The following is a 21,858-nucleotide window of genomic DNA, read 5'->3' as shown; positions in this document are numbered from 1 at the left end:
ACCTATAAAATTTTAACATAACTGGGAGCATATGGTGGTACACATTGTTTTGTAAACTTTTTCTTTTTTTACTTGATATATTATAAATGTTTTCGAACATCATTCAATATGCTTCAACATAATTTGTAATGACTGCCTAGTATTTCCTTATCTGGATGAGCTATTAGTTATATGACCATTTCTCTGATACTGGATATCAGGTCTTCTCTAATTTTTATCATAAATAATAAAAATTAGAAACATTGAATGTCAATGAACATCCTTGAAGATAAATATATGTGCACATAGCTGTTATTTCCTTATGGGAAATTCCAAAAAACGTGTGTGCAAGAGGGCACACACATTTTTAAGGTGGTGTGATACTTCATGCCAAAACGCCTTCCAGAAAATTTACCTCAACTGATACTCCCACCAGCAACCTATGTGTGTCTATTTTACCACAGCCACTCCAACACTGTGTTCTTACTATTTTTAATATTTGTCACTTGACCAATAGGTGAAAATTATATTTTCTCATAGTTTCAAGGTCCATTTCTTTGTATACATGGATGAAAGGAATCAATGACTGATATTTGCTCCAAAATAATCTGGTGGTGGGTGGAGGTAGAAAATGAAACAAGACTGGACATGAGTTGATAAATGTTGAAGCTGCAAGATGGGTATGTACTATGTATGGTTCAGTGTACTATTCCCTCTAACACCGTGTATGTTTAAATTTTTTCACGATTGAAAAAAACAAACACAGAAAAAAACCACCCACATTTGATTACTAATGACAAGCACTTTTTTATAAATTTTTAAATCAGTTACTTATATTAAAGACATTTACAGTTTGTTGACACATTGCAAGGATGTTTTCCTAGTTTGTCTAGTTTGTCATTTAGCTTCTTAGCTTATGGTGTTTTTGACCAAAAGAAGTTTTTAAATAGGTAGTCAAGCTTGTGTTTCAAGTTTTTAGGGACCACCCAGCATTTGTGTCAGATGATACCTCTCTGAAAAGAACATCAAGGATGACTCTGACTGACAAAACCCAAAGCTTAAACTTCCTGGCACACAGTGCAGGTCGTAAAAGAAGATCTAGTCAAGGAGAAGAGATTATTTTCCTGCAGACACTAATTATTTTTAAATGCTAGCACTAATTGTGTTTTATCCTTTAAGCCACTTCCTTTTCTTCTTCCCAAAGCAGTCATACCTGCCAGAGGAGGCTTCCCCTGCTTGCTGTGCCCAGGGGTGCCTTTATCAAGAGGTTTACCTTATTATAAAAAATAATACATATAATAATAGCAGCTATTTTTAATACCTACTCTCAACCAGGTCTCCTTTTTTAATGTATTATCTTAAAAACCCTCAAAACACTCTTATGAGGTAGATGTCACTTATTATACTCATTTAGTGGATGTAAAAATATAAGATTACAAAGTCAAACAGCTCCCTCCAGCTAGTAAAGGTCACATTTGGGATTTGAACCAGCTCAAGCCTCTGTGCACAGTCACCAGGCTACACTGCTTCGGAAACCACTTCCGTCTGCGCCCCAAGGCAATGACCCTCACTTCTCGCTCCTCTGGAGGTCCCCTGGTAAGCATCCTGTCTGCCCTCTCCAGTGGAGACCCCTCCCATCCTGCTGAGGCTCCCTCCAGACCCGCCGCCCCGTCCTCACTACCCTTGGCCTTCTTTGCTGTCCTTCCCACGGTGCAGGGCCACACCGCCCAGGGGCCTGCGTTTCCCGGAGGGTTCCCTCCTGCTCTTCACCGCCGTCTCCTCCCCGCTGGCCTGGGCATCCTCTGCCTGGTTCTCCCGCCCCTGGCCTCCGGCTGCACACAATGCCTACTCAGAGGCCACAGGATGGACCGAGGGCTGACCCATTGCAGAGAGCCCTGCAGCGGACCTCGAGGGCCTGTTGGAGGGGCAAGGACTGGCTCCGCTGCCAGCCGGGAAGCCAGCGCTGTGCTCCCCGGTAGATGCCGGGGAAACACGCGGCGAGGCTGCTTTCTGATTTCCGGGGCTCACAACCGCACTCTCAGGTTGGGAGGGCAGGCCCCGCTTTTCTGGGCTGCCCCTGCTGCCTCTGCCAGGGTTGGGGCAGCAGTGGGCCTGGCTGGACAAAACCCATCCTCCAAGGCAGCCTCCCTCACACAGGAAGCTGTGGCTCATCTTCTCTGAGCCCCTAGCTTCACTCTAACAGCTCTGGAAGTGTGACCTTCCCAGAGCGGGAAACGGCAGCTGCAGGTGGGCCCTCCCTTGGAGTCCTGGCCCCGAGTCCCCAGGACAGTGTGGGTGGACCATCCTCCTTGGAGGACCCTCTCTAAGACACCCGACGGTGGAGGGCATGTGCTCTCTTCCCAGGAGCCCCCAGGGCCAGCCTTGGGGCATAGCCGGCCTGGCACTGGCTTTCCAGATCCCTGGCCTCCCAAGTCCACCAGCCCCGGGGATACGTCCGGAACCTGGGGAGGGCCAGTGCAGCCTGGGTGGGTCTGGTTGCTAAGCAGCGGGTGGGGGCTGGCATCCTGGCCCTCAGCCCCTCCAGAGGATGCCTTCTCCGCAGGTGGCTGTTGAGTTCTGTCCAACCTGTATAGGCCAAGTACTAGTCTGGACAAGCGGACTGAGCAAAGTGCTGAGCTCTTTCCTAACCCAAACACCGGGGAACCTCCAAGCGCATACCGCAGAGGAGAAGGTCTTCGTGGTCACCTTTCCGCTTCACTGGTGAAGGGGGGATGCCCCCTGCAGCCGCCCTCCCCGTCAGGCCCAGCTCTGCCCGCGTCCCCACTGCACATTCTGTCCACCCCAGATGTGTCACATGCTGGAGCAAACGCACCGGGTGGAACCCACTGATGGGTGAATTTCCCCAGGCTAATGGCAATCAGCTGACCGCGGTGGGTTCCGAGGCACCGGACCAGACGGAAGCCAAGGGGCGGGGAGGCAGAACGGGCTCCGGGCACTGGGGGAGTCCTGCTGCCCTGCACCCGGCCTGCCCGGGAGCTGCCCAGGGAACGCTTCAAACTCAGTTCCCAGCTCCCATGGGATCAGTTCTTCATTAGGTTCAAGTCAGACTTCAGTGAATCAAATGGGAAAAGCCCACAGAGAAATTTTTCATTAAGAAACCTGGCAACATTTTGTAACCTCTTTTCTTGAAGGTTTTGCCTCAGAACTCCCTGTTCCGCCCACACTGACAGGGGTCAGAGTAATGAAATAGAAAAGATACTTTCAAAACGTTGGCTGCATCTGCTCCCATCTCTAAGCAACCCGGGCCCAGATTGTGGGGTGGCGGCCTGAAGACGCCCCTCAGCCTCTGGCCAGTGTTTGTGCTTCAGCCAGTGAAGCGAGTTAAAACGTTGTACAAACGCAAGGGCTAAGCAAACAGACCAACGTGTGCTGTCCAGATGTCCAGGGGAGGCCGAGGCCCAGTGCCGCGGTGCAGTCACTTGCAGCCCCTCCTCCACCCGGGAGGCCACGCAGTGGCCAGGCCTCTACCGCAGGGCCGAGAGGAAGCCAGGGCTCTCGGGCACCCCCCGGCACGGGATCCGCTCTTGCCCCTCTGAGTCTCCACTCTGGGGGCATCACCCATGAAGCAGCCCTCGTGGGCTCTCAGGGGAGGCCTACCGGGCCCCTCACCCTGGCCTGTGAGGAAAAAGCATTTTGCCAACGTGGGGTTCCCTCTCCACTGGCGTGGGTAACACTCACGGTACCTGGCTGTCTTTATTTAGATCACAGCCTGTGAATCCCAAAAGCCCCGGAGATTCAGAAAGTCTCCAGATTAAGGTTTCTGTGGCAAACGGGTTCCCTCGGATTCTGAGGTTCTCAAGGCCCCAAAGCAGTGGTAGATTTGATTGAGGAAGCTCCTAAAGGCAACCCTTGGAGGCTCCTTTGCCGCTAAAATTAGAACTTGGTGGGAGTCCCAAACAGAAAGCGCCGTTGTGCGGTTTAGGCGGCGTCCCTGGAGTGGGTCCTGACAGTTCTGCTTTTCTGGCCCGTGTCAGAACGAGATTCAGCTCCGCTCAGCAGAGGCCTCAGCCAGCCCCAGAACACTACCCAACAGCTCCTGCCTGTCCTCGGACCTGCCTCTCACTCCCCTTTCGGGTCTGCGTAGCCTCGCCGAGGGGACAGGTTTAAGATGCCTTAACAAGCGCAAAGTGCTTACAGAGTCGGCCTGTGAGGCTGGAGGGGAGCCGGGCGGGGTGCAGGGGTGAGGGAGTAGGTGTCAGCCTCTAGACAGGGGTCAGCAAACGCCTTCCGTGAAGGTCCAGACAGCAAACATTTTAGGCTTCAGGGCCATCACTCTGCCATTGTAGTGTAACAAAAGCAGTCCCAGTAAACAAGTGGGTGTGGCCGGGTCACAACACAACTCGATTAAGGAGGGTAGGCAGTGCCCCGGGTTTGGCCTAAGGGCGGTAGTTTGAGGTTTCCTGCTTTAGACCCAAAGATGAGGACCTTAGAGGACAAGTCACCAGCCTCTCTTAAACGGACCCCTGATAACTAAAGGTTTTTAAGGGTGGTTGGACAATTTTCTCACCTGACAACTGCCTAGACGCAGGGAGCTAATGGAACACTGCTGCAGCAGCTCGTAGCCTTCACACACACCCACTGGAGGGTGGTAAAAGCAATGGTTCCTCTTTCCAGAAAAAGGCACCCAGAAAACACCCAGTAAAAGCACACACATGTGTAATTTTTGAACATAATTTCAAGGGTGTCCCCAGCCCTCCTGAAGCTTATTCATGGACCACCTAGGCAGAGGCCTAAAAACCCCAGTGCAGACCCCTCATGGAAAAAAAAAGAGCCAATTTCTTTGTATAATGAAAAGCTCTTCTAAATCACTGAAAAACAGATAAACAACCCTACAGAAGAATGGACAAAGAAGCAATTCAAAGAAAAACAAATGACCAATATGGAGGTGATGAGATGCTCCAGCTCACTGACAGTTAAAAGTAACACAAAAAATCATGGTACGTCTGTTTCACCAGATCAGACTGGTAGTGCTTAAAAAGAGTGATGAAATCACATTAGAGGGAGTATGGACAAAAAGGCACTCTCACACATTCTGGTAGGATTGTATCAGTACATCACCTATAACCTCTTTTGGAAGACAATTTGACAGCACATATTAAAATTTTAAAAGTGCTGATCATATAGCCCAGCAAGTCCACTGCCAGGAATTTAGTTTCCAGAAATATGTATACATGGATGTTCATTTCAGTAGCATTTGTAAACTGGAAAAATTACGAACCAATCCAAATGTTTGTTAGCAGTAAACTGGCTAAATAAATTATGGAACATCTATATTACAGAACTATATGGGGGGAACGGATGTGGCTCAAGCAGCTGGATGCCCACTTCCCACATGGGGACGTCCCAGGTTTGGTTCCCGGTGCCTTCTAAAAAAAAAGACAACAAGTAACAAGCAAAACAAATGAAAAAAACCAACTCAGGGGAGCAGATATGGCTCAGGGACTGAGTGCCAGCTCCTTGCAAGCGATGTCCTATGTTTAATCCCTGGCCCCTGACACCTCAAAAAAAAAAATTATATGGAACTGTCTACACTCTAGCTTTTGAAATAATGACATAGATCTCTAAATGGTGATAAGAAAAAATTTGAAGATAAAATGGTTAAAAGAAAAAGGCAAATATTAACAGTATTAAAAAAAGAATAGGAGGAGTGGATGTAGCTCAGTGGTTTCAGTGCCTGCTTCCTATGTACAAGGTCCCAGGTTCAATTCCCAGTACTTAAAAAAAAAAATTAAGGAAAAAAAAAAGAAAGAATAACATTGGAATTTGCATATAAAAGAAAAAAAAGCTTGAGAAATATATTACAAAGCGCTGACAGTAGTTACATAAAGGTAGGCATATAAAATTTTATGGTTGGGAAGAAGATGTGGCTCAAGCCATTGAGCGCCTGCGTACCACATAGGAGGTCCCAGGTTTGGTTTCTGGTGACTCTTAAGACTAGCGAGACAGTGAGCTGACACAACAAAATAATGGCAACAAGAGACACAAGGAGGAAAACATAATGAGAGATACAACAAAGCCAGGAGTGGAGGTGGCTCAACTGATTAGGTGCCTCCCTCCAGGTTTCCAGGTTCAGCTCCTAGTGCTTCCCACCAAGTGTAACCAATGAGGAGGTGGAGAGAATTAAATTAATAAAATAAATCTAAAAAAAAAAGTTTATAGTCTACCATTTACATTTCTGAAATGTTGACTTTTTAAAATAACATGTTGGCTATAATCACAAAAACATAAACATGAAAAAGAATCCTTATGGTCTTATTTAGCTCACCTAAAAGTTTCTTGGATAGCTACAGAGTTGATTTTAAAGGCCTTCTTCAAGGGAATTATGTGAAGAGGTTAATGACGGGGTGTTTTTTATCCATTTGTCTTAAGTGTCTTTCTGCATTTCAGAGGATAAGTTCCTCAAGACCATCTTTCTTTTATCCCTGAAATTCCAAACTGCCATGACATAAGCATGTCTAAAACGATAAGGGTAGAGCCAAATTTTGTTTTTCAACAGAACCATGACACGTGTCTCACAATTTATACTATTTAGTGGAATTTATATACTCTTGACAGTTCTAACATATTTCTCACAGTTTCAACATTCATTACCCTTGATAATTTGAGATGAGGGAATATATCAATTTTTACAAAATCTTTCTGGTTGAAAAAAAGTCAAAATGCACAAGAGTATGAAATGTCTCCCTCGCCCCACCAAAGGCAACCAGAGTTCCCCAATTTGTGCGTCACCCCCTTTTGGAACCCACCACACACTCAGCCCTGTGCCTTGTATGCCCTCCTAACACACATTTCAGCAAACTTTCCATTTCTTGGATCTAGACCCAGACAGCTAATCCTTCCTGCCTGGATGAAGCTATGGAGGCAACCGCCCAGGAAGGGTGAACAGAAGTGACACTGGGCCCAGCCTCTCGCTCCCAGCGATGCCACCACCTTTTTGAGCTCCCAACAAGAAGACCACAAGTCCCCAGGGCTCCCCTCAACAGGCATGGCCCGTGACTCATCTGTGGGAGAAATCAGAAACCACAGAGCACTGCAAATAGTATTGTGTCATAAAAAATTTAAAAAAAAAACCTGTTTCACAGGGAAACTGAGTCAGAAAAAACTTCCATGCTGGACAGACATCTTTCTGAAGAGCCAAAAGAAATTGATTTCTTTCCCAATGCTCAGCTTGGAACGGCACCTTTGCCCCACCAAGTAGGCTGTAGAGGATTCCTTCTTCCCTCTGGCCCAGCACTCTTTTTTGCCTTCTTATTTCTTTCAACCCATGCTCAGAAGGAAGCACACTTTGTGATGTTTTGTGGCTCTGGACAAGGAGGGGCTCAGCCCGAGCATCCTAAGAAATCAGCTCCCACCCCAGGAGGGCTGCCTGTGTCCTGGCATTTAGAAAATCAAGAAGAAGGGCAGCACATGTCCTCCCCTGAATGTTCCACTCAGTTCTGGATAAAGGCAAAGGTTAGGGGCAGGGTGATTCCAAAGAAGGTTTGTTTTCCAGATGTGCTGTGAGCAGGGCTGCCGGAGAACCCAGTGATGGCTACCACAGAAAACAAAAGTAAGGGACACGGCAGCGTTTCTCCTCCCTGCTCCGGCCTCCCCGGGCCCTGGCTGGTGGCTGACTTGTGCAGTGCCTGAGCCTTGCAAGGACAGCGTGCAGGGGACGGGTCTGCCCTGATCACCACGCTTGGCTGCCTGCAGGAGCCCCGCAGGTAGACTGGAGACACCCCCAAAAGCCCTTCTGCTGAATGAAGGCAAGAAAATTGAAACCAATAAAAGCTGCCCCAAATTCACAACTAGACTACTGAACCAGAGAACTTCTAAAACAGACAGACACTTACTGTTAATGAGGTGAAGGTCATGCACATCCCACCAAAGCCGTTCAGAGCCAGGGAGACGAAGATGAGCACAGAGAGAGCTGTAGGGAAAGAGAAAGCTCGTAAGGAGGGCCACAGCTGGGCTTGAGGGCGGCCAGGGCCTGGCCCCGTACCCCCTGTGAAGCCCCCAGTGAAAGCAGGTCAGTGAACGGCAGGGCACTGGGGTGGGCACCTGACACCTAGCGAGTCGGAGAGGACTCCTCCTCACCATCCTCCTCTCGCCTCTTCTGGAGCGGGGACTCTCAGAGGTGTGCCCCCGTGCTTTCTCCACCAATATTGGTGGCAAGTGAGGGGCCTAAAGAAGCTGCTTCATGAAAACCAAAAATACAGGTACCCCAAAATCAGCAGATGAGCTGGGCAAGTTGTGGAGAAAGTCAATGCCATTTTGGTGTTTGTTCTTAAAGTCCTTGAAGCAACAGCTCTGCCCAAGCAGGGTCAGGAGCCAGAGGGAGACGCCGGGCCGCTGCTAAGCCATCTGCGAAGGCCGGGCCTGGGGCGGCGTGAGCACTCAGCTCGCGGCTTCTGCACGCGCCGAGCCCGCACCCCTGGTCCCTCGAGCTCCTCTCTCAGGTCGGCACCAAGGGCTGGGGGACGGCCTCGCCTGGGCGATGAGAGGGGACGCTCCCACACTCTGGGGGCTTCTCTCGGACTTGTGACTTCCGCAGCCACTCGTCTGAGATGATTAACTTGGTCAGTGGGCACCAGACCTGGAGCAGGTGGGCCTGGGTCACCTCTGGGTAGCCTCTCTCCAGCCCCTGACGGAAGGTGGAGGGAAAGCATACTCACAGTTCGGGTTACTTGCTCCATATGCAATCAGCAAGCAGGAGACGGCAAAGCAGGCACTAAAATCAAGAGAAACAGCACATTATTTATTAGTAATAATATTATTGCTATTATTTGGGGGCATTTAGTATGTGTTAGACATTTTGAGAACATTTACATACATTATCTAATTTAATGTAATGACAATTCTGAGGAATATAATTGGTTCCCATTTTTCTGATGAGGAAAACCCCCCACCCTCCTTGGCTCTGCCCTGGGAACAAAGGCCTCTTCAGCTCCAAAGAGTGAATAAAACTAACCCCACCCTTCCCTTCACGGTCACGTGTCTTGCTGATTGCAAACCTCTGCCCTGCAAGATGCTCATTCCCAACGGGAACGGGGTTGGGGAATCCCAGGCCCAAGAGGGCGGCAGCTTGGTGAGCTGACCCTGAGCCTGGCAGACTGCAGCTTTACAGACCAGGGACACACATCCCTGGGGGTATACAAGATGACCCGCTAGGGTGCAGGGGTACGGGAAATACGAGGATTTCTATTTCATGTGTATATTTAAATCTCATTCACTTTAGCCTATATTTTCATATGTACTATAAAGCACACAACACATTAAGAATGGCCTGCACATGTATAACTTATAATGCTATGTGCTCAAATTGGAGGTAAGTTTTCAAAATGTGTTTGTTTTTTTCTAATAGAGGTGTAAGGTCAAAAAAGACTTTGGAAACTAGGACTCTCAATGACAAGTAACTCCAGACCCCTCGTGTAGGGCTGAAGTCCTGCGTTTTCACGCAGTGCTGGCGCCTTGCAAGAATCCAGTTCCTACTGATTCGGTGGCAGATGGGGTAGGAACCCCACTCTGGGCAGGCATTTGGGGAGCTCCGCAGGGCATCTGCTAGCAGGTGCCAAGATCTCCTCCACTGGGGAACTCAGCCCAGGGGGTCCAACCACCTGTGCCGCATCCCCAAGGAACCCACACTGACCTGCCCAGCAGCCGAAGCTTCCTTGGGCCATACTTGTCCATGACGATGCCCAAGGGCAGGGTGATGGCGCTGAGCAGGAAGGAGCCCACGGTGAAGGCCAAATTTAGCATCTCGTCCTGGGCCTGGCAGCTGAGCCAGCCATTCATCCAGCTCACCGTCTCGTGTTCCGGCTCTGCTGTGCCCACGACTGTGCCGTTCGTGACATTCTCTGTGTGTAGGGGAGAAGGGAATCTGACTACAGAGTCGGGGCAGGGATTCCCAAGGACCAAAAAGGCAGGTGTGCATGAGGCACCTTGCTGGGAACGCCGGGCAGGCTCTGGGCCCCTTGAGGGCTCACATTACTCCACAGCAGGTTTAACATCCGTCTGGCTCAAGTCCCATGGAGTGACAATGCAGAGGCTGTTAACTTTAAGGCGTGGGAGGTCACAGACCTTTTGGAGAATCCAAGAAACCTGCTCTTCCACTCCCTGGATCCGGCACACAAAGTCTTCCCCACAAACGGGCCTCCTGTGTTCCTTGAGCCGCGGGCTGGGGATTCCCACTGTGCAGTGCCCATGGCCTAGAATCAGCGCCTCAGTGCCCAGCCTCGGCTCTGGGGCTCCCGGCCGGCTGGCTGGAACCTTCCCAGCACCTTTGTCCATGGAAATAGGTCACAGTCAGTGTGAGGCAGACCTTAGGTCACCTGGCGAGGACAAGCTGCTCATCTCCCCACGTCCTGGTTCTCGCTGTCAGCGTGGGGAGGGGCGCGTGGGCCTCCCTTCCGCGTAAGAACAGCTGCCCTCCCGCTCAGTCCATGCGCCACCCGCCCCCTGTATTTTCCTAGCATCAACCACACACACTGTGCCTTTGAATTCCTTTTGGAAAGACTTTCCTTTCTTCTTCTTTTTTTGAATAGTCCAATGGCATTTGCTTTCGCTTGTTGAGTTGTACCTTTCTTATTTTTCTCGCTGTGGTCACTGCTTTGTCATCCCATGTGGCCATACCCAGACCCCTCAGAGCCTGGAATGCAATCCCACCCCTGAATCGCCCCCTCCAAAGTCCACCCACCAAGCAACAGAGAAAGGGAGGAAAAAGTGCTGCGGCAGCGGAGGGCGGGAGGGTGAGGACCTCTCTCCTCCCGGAACTGCTTGGCGGAAGATGCTGACTCATCCCGCAGGAGCAGGCTCAGCCTCTGATTAGGTGCGAAGGTGCTCTGCCGCCGTCAAGGCGATGCTCTCCTGAGATAACTGTGCACCTCTGGACTGTGGTCCTGACACCAGGGCTGTAAAGCTGAGGTCTGCTCTCCAAGGGCCTGCCCTGAGGTCAGCGAAGAGGATGTACGGGGCTGAGTCGTGCCACGTGCCGACCTCTGCCCAGCGAGCCCTGCTGGGGGCACGTTAGCGGAGGGCGCGGTGCTGGGGCCTGGCCTCTGGGTTTCGGTTTTGGTGTCTCCACTTCCTACCTGTGTAACCTTGGAGAAGTGAAGTTATCTCCTTTTTTTTTTTTTTTGGTATTTATTTTTTTTAATATTACATTAAAAAAATATGAGGTCCCCATATACACCCCACCCTCCTAACCCCACTTCTCCCCCCACAGCAACAATCTCGTCCACCATCACGAGACATTCATTGCATTTGGTGAATACATCTCTGAGCACCACAGTGCCTCGTGGTCAATGGTCCACATCATAGCCCACAGTCCACCCAGTGGGCCATGGGAGGACATACAATGTCTGGTAACTGTCCCTGCAGCACCACCCAGGACAACTCCAAGTCCCAAAAACGCCCCCACGTCTCATCTCTTCCTCCCATTCCCCACACTCAGCAGCCACCATGGCCACTTTCTTAAGTTCTCTCTGTCTCAGCTTCCTTATCTGTAAAGTGGGCATAATAGTATCTACCTCCTAGAGTTTTGAGGAAGACCAGTGAGATAATCCAAATAATATCCTAGAGCTCATACAGACACAGAAAGCTGTCAAAAAATAATAGCTGTAAGTCATTCTTGTAATACTATTATTGAAGGTTAAGATAGGAATAATGGTGCAACTGGCTGGCAGCAGAGCCAGATGCAGTCCCTGGGAGCAGGAGCCTGCACTGTGTGTGTGCTAGCAGGGAGCATATGTCTCCTGCTGGGCTGTGAGCCTGGACGGCAGGGGCTGTGATCTGTCACCCCCGTGTCCCCAGGTCGTCACACTAGTTGTTTACTGAATGAATGAAAGCAATGGACCAGGTCACAGTGGCCAAAAGGATCGCGAGAGGAAGGGGAGCAGGCCATGCGGAACCAAGCTAAAACAGAAGGGACTAAAGGAGATTATAGCCACACGGTTAACCACCTGAAGCCACAGAAACCCAGCCTAACAAGCCAGATTTCCCCTTTCTTTCAGTTTTCCAAAAGAGGCCCTCCCTTGCCTACAGCCAAACCGCGAGATCCAGCTCAGGACTGTGCAGCTACCACACGCTCTGGGCCGCAGGCCGACACAGCTGGGCCACTGCGGGGCAGCTTCTGGAAAGGCAGAGCCGCCTCACAGGTTGGAGCTGGTTTCTGATGTTGGCTCTGCCAGCAGGAACAGGAACTGGCTCTTTTACAAGGGCACAGGGTCTCGGCACAGCAGCTTCCAGGCAGGCATGCAGATATGAGCAAACCAGCCCAGATGTGACGGAGTGGGGGGTGGAGAGCGTGGCCCCAGGCCCGGGATCGCTGGCCTGGGAGACCTGGCTGCGGCCATGCAGGGGGCTGACCCAGCTAATGCACCGAGGGCTGTGAAATAACTCAGGTATCGAGGCTGCAGGGACTTTCCTGCTGCAAGCAGGGAGCCGTCGCTGGCTGGAGTGGAGAGACTGGGCAGCACTGGGCAGCACCGTCTCTGAGTACAGGCCCTCTGGTGCCCCACCCACCCCAGCTTCCCCAGAAAAGAGCCACAGCTGGATCCCTAACCCCAGGACTTTACTCTTCAAGAGAGGAAAGACAAAACCCCAAGGCAATGTACCCGAGGCATCTCCCTGATTTGCTGGAGGTGAGGGTGGGGGTGGGAATGTCTGAAATGTTTTAGCCATCTGGTCACCCCTATAACTAGAGGGGGGCTCATCAGGAGAGAGGTCGGGTGGGAGGAAGGGCGTCTGTCCTTCCCTCATTCCTCCTGGAGCCACTACTCACAGGTACCAGGACCTTGCACTTTAGGCCACCAGCCTTGGCTCCTTAAACAAATCCCTGCCAGCAGGGCCCCCGGCCCCTCTGCCCTCCTGCCTCTGGGCAGCGACATCCTGCAGCAGATGAGCCTGAGGGAGGGAGGGGAGAGGAGAGGTGAGGAGCCTCCCAACTGTCCCTTGCTCCTGAAGGGACCCTTCCCTTTGGTGTGCCCAGAAGCTTTGTTGGCAATAAACAGTTCACCTGAATAATCCCAGACCAGCAGATGCCAAAAGACAGCCACTCCCGGGCTGCGCTCTCCCGGGCCAGGAGAGACACAAAGACACAAAGCGCCCAAGAAGTGTCGACACCCCTATGCTCCCAGCCCAAGCTTCCCTGCTCTACACCTGCACCTGTTTATTAAACAGATGCCCCCGCAGTGGGAGGCCGGCTTAGCCCAGGCCAGCCTAGCCAGGGAAGGCGAAACGAGAAGATGGCAAACAAGGACTGGGGAGGCCCAAGTGTGTTGGGAACAGGGCTAAGGCTGATTAGGAGCTGACCCAGGGCAGGGGAGAGAGAACAATGCCTGCACTGTTCGGCCCTGCTCATAGAAGACGCACAGACAAAATCTGTACAGATGAAGCAGAGTAGGAGAGGGGGTGCTAGGACCCCACTCAGGCTGCCCTGAGCCTCCCAGGCCAAAGAGGGGGGCTCCTCTCCACCCCAGGGCAACAGAGGCCATAGGCAGCCTCCAGCTGGCCAGATGATGCTCGAAGAAGCGAGGGTGGGCACCTGGCTGGAGGCCCCTCTAAATTCCGGTCAGCCCCCCTTCTCTGACCAGCTGCTTACTGAGCAGCCCCCACCCCCAGGGTAGGGGCCCCTGGACCACCCTGCCCCAGGATCTCCTGCCTCCCTCAAATCCTTAGTCTATCCGGCAACAGGAAGCAGCATCTCAGTCCAGCAGGGAGATGTAGGTGAGAGGTCGGCTTGGGACACAGAGCAAACAAGAGGCAGGACAGAGGCAGCCAGAGGGCCGACCTGGTGGGCCGGGGCCGACCTCCTCGTGTGGCCACAGCAGCAGCAGCTACCATGCGCAGAGTGCCTGGCGTGTGCAGGCCGCCGTGCTCAATGCTGTTCTTCTGTTACGTCCCCCCACCCCAACATTGCACACGGGGACATGGGGAGGTTCAGAGCAGGCTGGTGGCCGGGCCCCAGCCACATAGAAGGTACATGGGAGGCTAGGACTTAAATCCGGGCTGTCTGGCTCCAAGGCTCAGGCTCTTGACCTTCCGGCTATATTGACAGTGGGCTCCTGCACGCTGTGTTTCAGAGAGAAAATGCTGGGAGAATGAAGAGGGCCAAAGGCTGTCACACAGGTGGCCCTAATATCAGATGCCCAGTCCCAAGGCCTGTCCAAGACCTCCCCAGGAGGTCCCTGGAAGCCAACCCAAGCTGGACAGGACCATCCTGGGATGGCAAGAAGCCAAGAGAGACCAGCGGAAGAGGGGGAGAGAAAGCAAGACATGAACTGAGAAGAAGGAAGGAAAGTGGGTGGGTGGGGACAGCCGAGGGCAGTGGCCCCTCTCTGTGGCCCCTTGTGAGACTGTGGGCACCAGCGTGGAGACCCTCTTACCCATAGCTACAACCCTTTTTTTTATTAAAAATAATCTGGGAGGGGTCAGGGATGAAAAGTCATATTCACGGCAACAAAAGAGAAAGAGTGGACTTTCAAAAGCTATAAACTCCCGGCCTTTGGGTGTGGGAAGAGACCATAAAAAGGGAGGGCCTGATGGGACACAGTGAACCAGGTGGCGGAAGATGGACTGTGGTCACAGTACAAATATGAGGGTGTTCTCTGATGAATTACAGCACACGGAGAGTACTAATAGCATGGTGGTAATAACAGCCGTATATGAAAAATATACCTACTGTGAGCTGGGGATCACAGCTAGCAGTAAGAGTCTAAAGATGTTCTTTTATGATCTATAACAAATGTTCCACAACAGTGCAAGTTGTTAGTGGAAGTGTGATGTATGGGAATCCTGCACATTACGTATGATTGTTTTGTAAGCTCACACCTTCTCTAATAAAAAACATATATCAAGGAAGCGGACTCGGCCCAGTGGATAGGACATCCATCTACCACATGGGAGGTCTGTGGTTCAAACCCCGGGCCTCCTTGACCCGTGTAGAGCAGCCCATGTGCAGTGCTGATACACGCAAGGAGTGCCGTGCCACAAAGGGGTGTCTCCCGCGTAGGGGAGCCCCATGCGCAAGGAGTGCACCCTCTAAGGAGAGCTGCCCAGCATGAAAGAAAACATGCAGCCTGCCCAAGAACTGAGCCACACACAGGAGAGCTGACACAGCAAGATGATGCAACAAGAGGAGACACAGATTCCTGGTGCCGCTGATAAGGACAGAAGCAGTCACAGAAAAACACACAGTGAATGGACACAGAGAGAAGACAACTGGAGGGAGGGGAAGGGGAGAGAAAAAATAAATCTTAAAAAACAACAACAACAACAACATATATATGGGAAGTGGATTTGGCCCAACTGATAGGGTATCCACCTACCACATGGGAGGTCCAGGGTTCAAACCCAGGGCCTCCTGACCCATGTAGAGCTGGCCCATGCGCAGTGCTGATGCGTACAAGGAGTGCTGTGCCATGCAGGGGTGTCCCCTGGGTAAGGGAGCCCCATGCGCAAGGAGCATACCATGCAAGGAGAGCCACCCTGCATGAAAAAAAATGCGGCCCACCCAGGAATGGCGCCACACACACAGAGAGCTGACACAGCAAGATGACACAACAAAAAGAGACACAGACTCCCGGTGCTGCTGACAAGAAAACAAGTGGACACAGAAGAACACCCAGTGAATGGACAGAGAGAGCACACAACAAGGGGAAAGGGGAGAGAAATAAATAAAAAATCTTAAAAAAATCTAAAAATAAAACAAACAAGAAAACATACATCAAAAAAAACAAAAATAAAACAAAAGAAGCCGCAGCAAAGCTGTCCACATCTGCAGCCTTGGCCCACCCTGGGTAGCTGCAGCCCCTCTTCCCTCTCAGGGGCCACTTTCCTGCTTTGTTTCAAGATGAGAGATGGGCCCCTCCCTCCAGATCCCCGTAAGCAGTGTGACTGCAGCATGGAGACCTGTGCTGGCTCCCTCAGGCAGAGGCTGTGCCCCGCACCTTCCTAGCCCCCCACACCCACCCATGGCTGGCCCTCCACAATTCACAGTGGTCTCTGACAGGTGAGTCTGAACATCGCCAGCCACCAGGGCCTCCTCTCCTGTCCTCCAACGTGCAGTCCATCCGTCTCTTCTCCAGACCACCCCCCTCACCACCCAGGTTTCTGCCTAAACCTCAGAGACCCTCTAACCTGGCAGACTGCAGAGCGACCACTGAGGGCAGGTTTGCTCAGCACCTCAGTGTTTACTTAATACGCAGCTTGATGAAAGAAGAGGTTAAACTTCCATAGGTACCACCACCCCCTAGCTGACAGTGAGCCACCGGACAAGGAGAAAGAAGACAGCGGTCAGCCCAGAGGGGGTGGCTAGAGCAGCCACCCGAGGCCAAAAGGACACATCGCTGGGAAAGCCCCGCTCTTCCCGGCCTGGGAATCCTGTCAGTCTCCTGTCCACACCAGGGCTTCTGGACGGGGTGGGGGAGACAGGGGCGGCGTCCAGCCAACACCTGGCCGGCATCACGCAAAGCCTGTCGAAGGCCCAGACCATGCCCAGGTCACCTCTCCCGACCGGCCAGGAGCAGGGCGAAACAAGCTGAGGGGCAACAGGGAAACTGGCTGCTTGCTTCCTTCTCCCACCTCATCACGCTGGAACCCACCACCGAGTCTGTGGCCACATTCTGGCTGGCGTCCCGAGAAAGATGAATCTTTCAACAGGATTGTTGAGAAAACTCACCAAAGCATCAGTCCCCAAAGCCACAAAAAGCTGACAAATCTGCATCTCAGTCAGCTGTAAACTGGGAGGCTTTGATAAGTTTAAGTCAACAAATTCAGTAAATGACCTAACTGCTTCTCCGTAACTCAGCCATCCACCAAGGGTGAATATGTTAAGCCTAAGCAGAAACCTTGACCCTAAATCCACCAGGCACTTCTACTTCTGGCCCTGAAAGACAACAGGTTTCACAGACTCCAAGAAGCAAGGAGCAGGGAGGCCAGAAAGATATGAACTGTGTGGAATCAGCAGCCTTTCCACTGGGGACGCTGGGTCAGCGGGTTTGCCAGCTAATCAGGAAAACCAAAATCAGAAGCTGGAGCAAAGACATGGGATAAGAAGTTGATGTTCAACCTACAGCTCTGACCCTTCACCTTTACTTTGGTTTACAGAAGGGACCCATCCAGCCTCAAAACAGCAACTCAGTGCAACTCCGCCCCATCTGGGGCTCATCCTACTCTACAAGAAGGAAGGAGCAAGGCTGAGGCAGGCAGGAAGTGACCAGCCCCAAGGATACGAAGCCAATAAAATAAGTCAAGTCAGTGGAAGGTCTGGAGAAAAGACCTAGACTCTTCTTCCCTATATCACTGGGGGTTTCAAAAGAAAAAAAAAAAATCTGACCACAGCAGTTCCCTAATCTGGACAAAATGTTTAGAGCTTTGTCGTTAGGGAATGGTGGTTTCCTTCTGTTGTCTCAGCCCTCTGTGCAGCCTGAAAGCTCAGCAGAGACGAAGGCAGGGAGGGTCAGATCCAGCGGGAGGAGAGCGCGGGGAGGAGCCGAACACCCGGCCGGCTCCTCTCAGACCAGTCATTAATCTCATCACATCTCCTGGGCAAAGCAGAAAGCCCGTACAGAGAACAAGGTCTGACTCTCCCATCTCCCAAGGTTTCTTGCTGATGTGGGGAAAGTCCTGCCAAGAACCCTTAGGCTATTAGGAAATACTGTTTAGGTGAAAGGTTATAAATGATATACTTTCTGCCCTCAAGCAGAAAGCCTCCCTTTCCCCTGCCAGTAACCCCCGCAGCTAACCTTCCCTAGAGACTGGAAATCTCTTGGGCACATCAGAGAAGAGAAAACAGGGAGGACTTTACACCGGGTCACAGGCAGCACAAGCTGCTCCAAAGCTTACTCTTCTTCCAAAGCAAGGACTCTAGTAAGAAAAGGCATGACGGTGGTGATTCAGGAGGTCAGGCCTGGCCTGTGTCCATCGCAGGGACTCAGGCAGGAGCTGGCCGGCAAAGGTGCCGGGGAGCGAGGTCACATGAGTTCATCTGTGACATACCCACTGTCGGAGGCAGGGGGAGGACAGAGGAAAAGGTTTCCTATCAAGGCTGCCTAGGAAGGCAGGGGCTGCTTGGGTCCTAGTATTGGGATGAGCCTCCTGACCTACAGCAATGAGGACCCTCAGACAGGGCGGCGCAGTGGGGGCCATGTGTGCAGATTCCGTGTGGACGAGAATCCTCAGGCTGGCTTCTGCAACATGGCGGGGTGACGGAGGGAAGGGTCAGACCAAGCATCGACGTCTGGATGGAAAGCCACTGAGGCATCCTCACAGCCAGAGGGAGAAAACGTCCGTTGGGGAATCATAAAGCAGCAGAAATAGACAATAAAGTGCATCCAGCTAGCCCCTATGAGACTCTATAATGGCCTGATTAAAAAACATCTAGATTCTAGATGAACCTTCCTTGGGTTGAAGAGGCAACCACTTCCTCTCTCCAGCTGCAGCCCAGTCACTGAATTGAGAGTTCCTCTTTTCTTAAAACAAGCATAATTCTAGACGCAGGCAAGAACATGCTTACCAAGGGCCAACTATGTGTCAGGCAATACACTGGGGTCAGGAGTTCGGCAATATTCCTATACAGTCAAGAAAACCCTGGATTTGGGAGTTCCAGGTCTGTCATAGACACCGGCTGTGTGACCTTGGGCAAGCCAGAAGACCTCTCTGAACCTCAGTTTCTTCATCCACAGAACGGGGACAATGATATACACCAAGCAGAGCTGGGTACGGATTAAAAGCGCCTTTTGCCAATGGGGAGGCGCTGCGCGGTGGGCTGGTGTTGCCGGCAAGGTCTTCGCCGCCATCCCCCACTCCAAGAACCATCCCCAGCCCGAGGCGCCCGTCTCACCTGGCTCAGTACACAGGTAGGAGTAAAAGCCCTCCGACTTGAGCATGATGAGCAGCGAGCCCCAGCCCAGGAGGACTGCGGAGAAGAGGAGGTTTTCCAGCACCGCCGTGCAGGCCATCCACCAGCGGCGCCGATGGGCAGTGGCTAGGGTGGGCGCCATGGCGCGGCGGCGCGGCTCGGCTCCGGCTCCGCAGCCACCTGCGCACAGATCTCAGCGTCAGCGCCCGGCCCAGCCCGGCCCACGCGGATGTCCCCGGCCGCCGCCGCAGGCAGCGGAGCGTGCCCGCTCTCCAGCGGCCCCGGCTGCAGGTGCGCGCGGGGAACCAAGCAAGCCCCAGGCCTGCCCGGGACCCGGGCCACCTCCAAACCCGTGGCTGGCTCGAATGGCTGCCCTCGAATACGACTGAGCCGCCCTGGCCAGGCAAGGAGACTTCCCCCTCCGCTCACTCAGAGGTAAACTGAGGCATAGAAGCGGGAAGGGATTAAAGCATGCTCGGGGACGTAGAACTAGCCCTGGCCCCCAGAGGGGCTGACATGGCTTGGGGACTGGCAGGGGATGCAGCTCGAGGTCCGGCCACCTGGGCAGGTGCATACCTGAGGGCTGCCACTCCCTCGGACCCTAACGGGAGCCCTCCCGCCCGCACTCAAGACCCTTCCCCAGAACTGGTTCCTTCAACCACAAAATCAGCGCACAGAGCTCCGGAACGGCCCGCCCACGGCTCGCTCATTGGTCTAATAGCACAGGAACTGTGCCCCCATTGGCTACTGTGTAGGTCGCTAGGCGCTGCGGCCACGCGAGCCCCGCATGCGAGAGGCGAAGCCGGTTCAAACCGGCGGCGCGAGCCACTGTCGCGACCCCCATCCTGGGCCGTTACCTCGGCAATTAGCCCGTTTCCATGGAAGCGGACCCCCGTCCCTCCATGCCCCAGCTTTCTCCTCTACTCGTCATCTCTCCCTGGCGGCCCCTCATCCGTTCAGTCTCTTTCCCCTCTTATTCACACATCTTCTACCTAGGTCCCTTCTCGCAGTTTCTGCACCCCATACCCTCGCCAGGGGCCCCGATCCCCCGGGTCCAGCTCACCCGACTCCTACTGGTGTCTATCGGGCCCGCCCGGTGCCTTTTCTGCCCCCTTTTATTCCAGCCCTTTTATTCTGACTCCAAGATGAAAACACTGCTTCCCGCTGATTGGCTGAGTGGGGGGCTGGAAACAGGCGTGGGCCAATCAGCAGCCAGCCGCCCGCCCGGCGGCGAGCAGAAGCCGGTTCCTGCCGGACTGAGAGACAAACAAGAGAGCTGGGGGGGCCGGGGGAGCTGCGGGCCGAGCCTCGGCTCAGCCTCCGGAGGCTGGAGTCGCACCCCGGCCGGGAGCTCCGGAAGGCAGTTCTCGTCACTGCACAGCCCCGCTCGGAGCCTCGCCTCCGGGCCGCCCCCGGCACGCGCTCCCGCGCCTTCTGCCCGTCCCCCGGCGCGCCGTGCTCCTCTGGTGGGCTCCTTCGCCGCCTCTGCCGGGGCTCCACGCTGCCTCGGGCTCCGCGACCTGGTTCTGCGCACTCCTGCCCTCGGCCTGCCCCGTCCCGGCGCTGTCGGCCCAAACCCGGGTCCGGCGTCATCTGCCTCGTCCCTGTTCTTTCCGATCCGCCTACCCACTCCCTCCCCGGGGTGTGATCAGCCCGGTCCCTGGAAGGTGTCCCGCATCCCCAGGCAGGCGTTGGGGACTGTCCGTCCCGCCCTAGAAGGGTGTCTCCGCTGGTCGCCGACCCAGGCGCTGACCTCCCGGTTCCGGCTCTCCTCGGCCCCCTGGGGTCCCGGGCTCCGCCGTCTGCGCCACCCCCACCCACTTCCGCCCCGTGCGGGACGCCTCCTCCAGGTCCTCTCCATCCGCCGTCTGCTGGGTGACGCCCGTGGGCGGTGGGTGCAGGCCCCGGAAAGCGCGCGGTCTCGGGAGGGCCCTGGACTCGGTTCTGATCCGCCAAGCAGGACCTGCCCGGAGAAACTGCCGTGGCAGGGGGGTGGGCTGTGACGCTGAAGGCTCAACGGGCAGGCGGCATCCTCGGGATCGGAGGCACCAGCCCGACCTCGGAGGAACTGCGGTCTCCCCTACATTCTGCTTGTTCGCTTTGGGCACGTTCTGGCAACTGGCTCCGAACCCCCGTGCTGGGAGCCCCAGCAGCCTTTTGCTCCAAGTCCACCGTTCCGAGTGCGCCCCCTGCCGTCGGGAACCTGCCACTGGCCACCCAACAAGGGCTATCTCGCCGAGGCAGCGCTTGGCGTAGTTAGTTCACTGGGAGCTTCTCACCACCAGTTACCCACTATGCAGAATCTCACCCATCCTCCTGACACATCCCCAGCCCTTTCCTCTCTCCTTCCTAAAGCCACCTACCTGAGGGGTACCTCCCAGCAGCTGTTCCATGCACATCTCAAACACATCTTTAAAATAATTCACTTTCTCCCCCCCAAAACTGTACTCCCCTTTCCCTCCATTTTCTCCCAGGTAGTAGCACCACCATCTATGGAAGTTGTACATCATAAACCATCCTTGCAACAAATATTTGTTAGGCACCTACTGTGATATCTCCCTTTCCTCCACCCCCACCCCACCAATACAACCGCATCTCCTAAATACTCATCTAATCTATCAGTGCTGCCCAATCTGTGCAACTATTGATCATTCAGCCTGGTCCCAGGCTCTCAAATCCATCCACCTGCCTTCCCAGGTGAGTTATGGGAAATGTAAATCTGACCTTGGCAGGAATCCACTGAAGTCCTTCAGAAATTCCTTAGCATTTGTCCTACAGGATAAAGTTCAAGTTCTCCAACTTGACCTAACTAGGCCTCCCCTACCCCTCTCACCTGTGGAGGCTGGTGGACCCACTGGGTCCTAGATGTTCCAGCCACATTGACTGCACATGCTGCTTCTCTCACTGCTGGCCCTCAAACGTGGTTCCTTCTTGGACGGCGCCTCCTCTGGAAGCCCTTCCCTAACCCCTCCCCACAACGCCCTTCACAGAGCCCTACTTTGGTCTTCTCTTCCCTTTTA

The 21,858-nt window shown here is 53.3% G+C and overlaps 1 protein-coding gene across 6 annotated transcripts in view; it reads right to left on the bottom strand.

Annotated features, from left to right (window-relative positions):
• Positions 1–20,094, bottom strand: part of SLC43A2 (solute carrier family 43 member 2) — a 42,403-nt gene extending 22,309 nt beyond the window's left edge. For 2 of the 6 annotated variants that reach the window (XM_058283094.2, XM_071210402.1), the window contains exons 1-5: positions 19,902–19,974; positions 18,821–19,018; positions 9,629–9,836; positions 8,655–8,710; positions 7,833–7,909 (exon numbers count right to left, since the gene is read on the bottom strand). In XM_058283094.2, the coding sequence (XP_058139077.1) occupies positions 7,833–7,909; positions 8,655–8,710; positions 9,629–9,836; positions 18,821–18,980 (501 nt within the window). In that variant the 5' untranslated portion in view covers positions 18,981–19,018; positions 19,902–19,974. Of the gene's footprint in view, positions 1–7,832; positions 7,910–8,654; positions 8,711–9,628; positions 9,837–18,820; positions 19,019–19,414; positions 19,527–19,901 lie in introns of those variants that run through there. The other 4 variants (XM_058283092.2, XM_058283096.2, XM_058283093.2 and 1 more) reach the window with 4 other exon arrangements.
• Between the last annotated feature and the right edge of the window lie 1,764 nt (positions 20,095–21,858).

The sequence above is a fragment of the Dasypus novemcinctus genome, chromosome 21 (genome assembly GCF_030445035.2).
Source record: "Dasypus novemcinctus isolate mDasNov1 chromosome 21, mDasNov1.1.hap2, whole genome shotgun sequence".
Classification (NCBI taxonomy): domain Eukaryota; kingdom Metazoa; phylum Chordata; class Mammalia; order Cingulata; family Dasypodidae; genus Dasypus; species Dasypus novemcinctus.
This window is presented reverse-complemented; position numbering and strand designations above follow the sequence as displayed.